The following is a 5,434-nucleotide window of genomic DNA, read 5'->3' as shown; positions in this document are numbered from 1 at the left end:
TGTGTGTGTGTGTGTGTGTGTGTGTGTGTGTGTGTGTGTGTGTGTGTGTGTGTGTGTAACAGTTATATTAGTTTGCTAGGGCTGCCATAAGAAGATATCACAGACTGAATGACTGAAGCAACTGAAATTTATTTTCTCACAATTCTGGAGGCCAGAAGTCGAAAATCAAGTTGTTGGCAGGTTTGGTTTCTTCTGAGGCCTCTCTCCTTGGCTTGTAGATGTCTGCCTTCTCACTGTGTTTTTACATGGCCATCCATCGCCCATAGTTCTTTGTTTTGTCCTTTTGTATATGGTGAGACTTCATTCATTGTTCTGCTAGATGACATTTTCATCTTTAGTCATTTAGTTTTATAATACTGTGCCCAATTATTACTAGCTGTGGGATGGGAATTGATGGTATAATTAGGAAGCTTGAGGTTCAGTCTTTGGGCTTGGCTTTCATTCCTATGTATGTCCAGTTGGCTGTGTGGGGGGCCCCTCTCCTTTGGCGTTTTACCTGTATGTAAAGGATTGGGACTCTGAAGACACGTGGAGTCACCTATGCAGTACTCGACTTGGTGTATTTTCATAGGGCAGTAGCTTGCATACTTCTAGAAACCTAGGTCCTTTTTTTGTAGAGATTCTGATTTGATAACTGAGTGATGTCCAAGAAATTTCTTTTTTCTTTAGACGAGCATGCCAGATGATTCTGGTGCTAGGAGCTCCCTTATTACACATTGAGAAATTAGTCCTAAAGAGCCACAGAAATGTTGACATAGGTACCTGACCAAATCTTGCCCTTGCCTACTGTACAATGTGATTGTAACCTCATGGGCATAGGGGAGATATCTCTTCATTGTTGCTATTTCTCCTCCAGGTTGTCATCCCGCAGAAGAATGGTAGGAAGGTTACTACTGTTCCAGGAAATAAAGTAGGGGGGAAAAAGTCTCTGGCACCCATGTTTGCTGAGAAATTAATATCACCACACAGGAAGGGAGCCTCATGGGCCAAGTTGCCCAAAGACAAGAGGAATGCCAAGCTAGGAGAGCGTGAGAAGAGAAAGGAGAAGGATGAAGGTCGGAACTATAAGTTGGACTGGGATGAGGAAGGTAAAAATCCTCTTCCGCGGATGCTCCTAGCTGGTGGCTGAAAGATACCAAAGGGCAGCCCTGCGTGTCATTCGCATCACTCCTGGAGAGGCTCTGTGAAAACACCACCCTTCAGAAGGCTGCCTTGGCAATCCCTGGCTGGTTCTTCAGGCTTCATCGATGAGGCGTCTCAGTGGACATTTGACCTCTGCTGTCCAATCAGAGTTTTTGCCTTGAAAATTAGACATTGATTGTTTCTATCTTTGTGCTTCTGAGCCAAGCAAGTTAACTGTGCCCCAATCTTAATTCTCAGTGATTTTTTTTTGTCTTGATGGAGTCTGTGTAACATTTTAAATGGTATTGCTTCCAAAGCAGTAATTCTTACCATTTTTATTAAAATACCATGGGAATACATTTTAAATTATTTCAAAATAAAAGGTTAATATGGTAGCGATTTTTTTTCTTAGATTTGTGTACATAGTCAGATTTAGGAGCAGTTTCATGAGCTGTTTCTCTGAAAGAACAATTTGTCGTTCTCATTCTTTTTTCTTTTTTCAAAGATTTTGGAGAATTGGGGAGGGGAACAATGTTGGGGAATTAGGGAAGGAGAACATTGTGTTTTGCCAGGACCCATCCATCAGCTCCAAGTGAAGTTGTTGTCCTTCAGTCTTAGCTGTGGAGGGTGCAGCTCAACTCCAAGTCCAGTTGCTACTTTCAATCTAGTTATGTGGTGGGGGTGGGGTAGGGGGAAAGTGGTGCGGGGGGAGGAGGCATAGCCCGCCATCCCAAGCGGGAGTCCAACCAGCAACCTTGTTGTTAAGAGCATGCATTCTCACCAGCTGAGCTATCCGGCCACCCGTTGGCAGCTCAGCTCAGGGCAGCTCACTGGCCCATGTGGGAATCGAACCGGCAACCCTGTTGCTCAGAGCTCATGCTCTTAATCAACTGAGCCACTGGCCAGCCCGTCATTCTCATTCTTAACCTGTCTATGTGGCCGGAATTGATTAGGTGGGTTTTTCATTTAGATTCTGAAAATGAAGCCACGTACTCTCCATGGGCCGGAGGGAGAAAAGCCCTTCCTGTGGAGGCCGAGGAAGATGAGCAGGATAACCACAGTGATGACAGAGGCTGTGAGGAAGAGGAGGAAGGTAAGAATGACCCAAATCAGCTCTGTAAGTGGTGGCCAGTATCAACAAGTGGGAGGGATTGTCAGGGGAGCCCGTGGGCAGGAGCCGTTGGATTCTTTTATAAACTTGAAAACCTTTCTAATTAATTAATAAATGCTTTTAAAAGTATTTGAGCAGACCTAACCCATATGTCTTGTGAAGAATAGTCATGGCATAGGTATGATATTTGTTAGACAGTGTAAGAGCTTCCAGTTTACTCATTAGTGACGCAGATAAAAAAATAGAGTATTCTGGCTTTTGCCCACAGAACCCATCAAAATAACATCAGATAAATGGAAGAAGGAAATGGCCAAACAGAAGGCTTCCCCTGAAACCAAAAAACAGAAATTAGAAGGTAATTTTTTTGTGTGTTTTAAGGTATAAGAAACACATGGAGAATTTCATAGCAGTGAAAACCAAATCTCAAATGATGAATGAAAGAATTGTAACTGCAGCCTGGTGTTACAGTTTGCCAGTCTTTAATGGAATTTTCTTCTAGCGTCATTCTTTCTGAACTATTTACTTGAGGTTTTCTTGTTTTGTTTTGTTTTTAACTTTTTTTATGACAGCTGAACCACCTGTAACTTTCACACTGTTTGTCGGAAACCTGAATTTCAACAAAACTGCTGCTGAACTAAAAACTGGTCTCAGGGAATTTTTTGCTAAAAATGAACTTGCAGTTGTTGGCATTAGAGTCGGCTTGTCCAGGTAAATACCAATAAATTAAGAATGTTAAGAGTTTATCAGCCCAGCACTTATTATCCCTGGAGTATTTAGGAGTCCCAGTGGCCTTTTGTTTCACTGTGGGTTACTAGACTTCCGTTTTGTCATATCCATTTGTTACCTGCTCTTCACCCTTTGGTGAGATTTTACCTTAGTCGCTTGCAGTTCAACATGAGTATTTAAAATCCTTCAGCGGCTTGTTTAGTAAATCCATATTAAACTTTGCTGTCCCATTTTTCCAACCAAAATGTTAAAAAATAATCCCTAGATCCTCAAGTCTTTACAGAAATATATTTTCATGATTTTCCAACTATGAGCAATGTGATTTGCCTAGAATTATTTTAAACTAAGTCACAAATTTTCTCACAAATCCCCTAGCTTTAATGGCAGATACAGGCCCAGTATCAGTTCTGCTTTTTTGCTGAGTTGAATTTCATCTTTTCTCACTTTTTTTGGCTCTGAAGCCTGTCTTGGGTGTGCGTGTGTGTTACAGTGCTCAGAATTTCTTAGGTAAAAATGAAAAGGTAGTTTACAATATAAACATTCATGGGCACTCACTGTTCCAGGCATTGCTCTTAGTTCCTTATTTATATTAACACTGAATCCATAAGACAATCCTCAGTGGTAATTATTGTCATTATCCCCATTTTACAAAAGAGGAAATTGAGGCACAGAGAAGTTAAGCTACATGCCCAATATCACACAGAAAGTGGCAGAGCCAGGATTTGAGCCCAGCGCTCTGTCTCCAAGCCTATGATAGCCCAACTTTTGTCTCATTGCTCTTCTTACAGTTTTTGTTAGCTGTATTTTGAAATGTTGTTGTATTTGCAGTAAAAATAAGGATTCCTTCTGCATTAAAAAAATTCTTACACTAATAGCCGTTGGGTTGGCTAACACATTCCACATTAGGAATGATACTTTTGTTCCAACTCAGAAATGCAGCTGGCTGTTTCTTAAAACAAAAATTCAGAAACTTGTCATTTCAAGTTTTATCCTCTATAGCTTTTGGTTAAATTTGGTCAGTTGTTAACCAGAAAACAAATGAAGACGTCAACAGGTGAATTTACAATGACTCTCAGTCCTTGCTTCAGAACAGAGCTTCTCGACTTCGGTACTGTTGACATCCTTTGTTGTGGTGAGCTGTCTAGCTTATCGGATTCTACCCATGAGATATTAGAAGCACTCCCCCAGTTGTGACAGCCATAAATGTCTGCAGACATTGTCAAACTCGCCCGGGGGAGAACCACTGCTCTCTGGTTACTTCATGGCCCTGATATGCCCAGCTGGTGAAGCCTTGGTTTTAAATAGTAAATTTGGCAGCTGCTTTGGATTCTTCAATGCTAATTTACACTCCCACATCCAGTGTGTTAGCGAACCAGAAGGCATGTGCCTCTTGATCTTACCTGTGCAGTTTTTTTTCCTTTTCTTCTTCATCTCTGTAGGAGATTTGGTTACGTGAATTTTAGATCTGCTGATGACCAGGAAAAAGCCCTGGAACTCAATGAAGCAAAGGTCCTTGGGTATGAAATTAAACTGAAGAAACTAAAGGGAAAGGAAGCAAAGAAAGGTATGCAAACATGGTAACTTGTTTATATGTACCTGTGTCTCTGGAAGACTCTAGCTCAGGCAGGAATACCATCTTCTTTCTAATTCTATGCAAGTCCTCCTCGGTGCTCCTTACCAACAGGTCACCTGCTTCCACGGGACATACTTTATCTGTCTTGCTCCCACTCCCTGTGCTCTAGCTGCACGGCTCACCTTGTCTGTCACAGTGTCCTTGACTCTCTCATGTTCTCTGTCACTATCTGCCGTACCTTCTCTGTCATAATGTTCATTCCAGGACTCGTGCCCTGGCTACTTGCAACACATCCATAGAATCTTAGTTTAAAGTTCACTTCCTCAGATCAGAAAAAATTTTCCCTTCTCCCAGACTAGGTTATGTCTTCTCTACTAGATGTTCTCATTTCTCCTTTTACTTTTCCTTCCTGGCACTCACCACCATTTATAATTATGTGAGTGTTTGTTTCCTGGCCTTTCCCCCAACAAGACCAGGTTCCTGAGAGCCGAGGCCAATTCTGTGTTTTCACAGCCAGCTCCTAGCACAGGCCCTCACCCAGGCTGTGTTCCGATATTTGTAGAGTGAAGGAATATGTGTTGTTGTTTCCACTCTCCAACTCTTGAGAAGTATTTTCCTCTCTTAGAGAACTTTTGATGTTTATGAGATCTAAATTCAGACTAAAAATACTCTTTTGTATTTATGTAGATCGAAATGCCAAAACACTTTTGATCAAGAACCTGCCTGACAAAGTCACTCAGCATGAACTAAAAGAATTGTTTGAGGATGCTTCCCAAATCAGATTGGTGAGCAAGGGCGGTATGAGTGAAAGGTATGTTTTGTACTTACCTTGTACTGAAAAATAGTATATATCTACTGGATTCAAATGACAGAATTTCATTACATTCTCCCAAATCACTTAT

At 41.5% G+C, this 5,434-nt stretch overlaps 1 protein-coding gene across 1 annotated transcript in view; it reads left to right on the top strand.

Moving 5' to 3' along the window:
• NUCLEOLIN (nucleolin multifunctional protein) overlaps positions 1-5,434 on the top strand; it is a 52,551-nt gene that overhangs the window by 18,133 nt on the left and 28,984 nt on the right. The window contains exons 3-8 of the mRNA XM_019628232.1: positions 857-1,088; positions 2,093-2,215; positions 2,502-2,588; positions 2,803-2,941; positions 4,399-4,523; positions 5,220-5,343. Of these exons, the coding sequence (XP_019483777.1) occupies positions 857-1,088; positions 2,093-2,215; positions 2,502-2,588; positions 2,803-2,941; positions 4,399-4,523; positions 5,220-5,343 (830 nt within the window). The remainder of the gene's footprint in view (positions 1-856; positions 1,089-2,092; positions 2,216-2,501; positions 2,589-2,802; positions 2,942-4,398; positions 4,524-5,219; positions 5,344-5,434) is intronic.

The sequence above is a fragment of the Hipposideros armiger genome, unplaced genomic scaffold, assembly GCF_001890085.2.
Source record: "Hipposideros armiger isolate ML-2016 unplaced genomic scaffold, ASM189008v1 scaffold_17, whole genome shotgun sequence".
NCBI lineage: Eukaryota > Metazoa > Chordata > Mammalia > Chiroptera > Hipposideridae > Hipposideros > Hipposideros armiger.
This window is presented reverse-complemented; position numbering and strand designations above follow the sequence as displayed.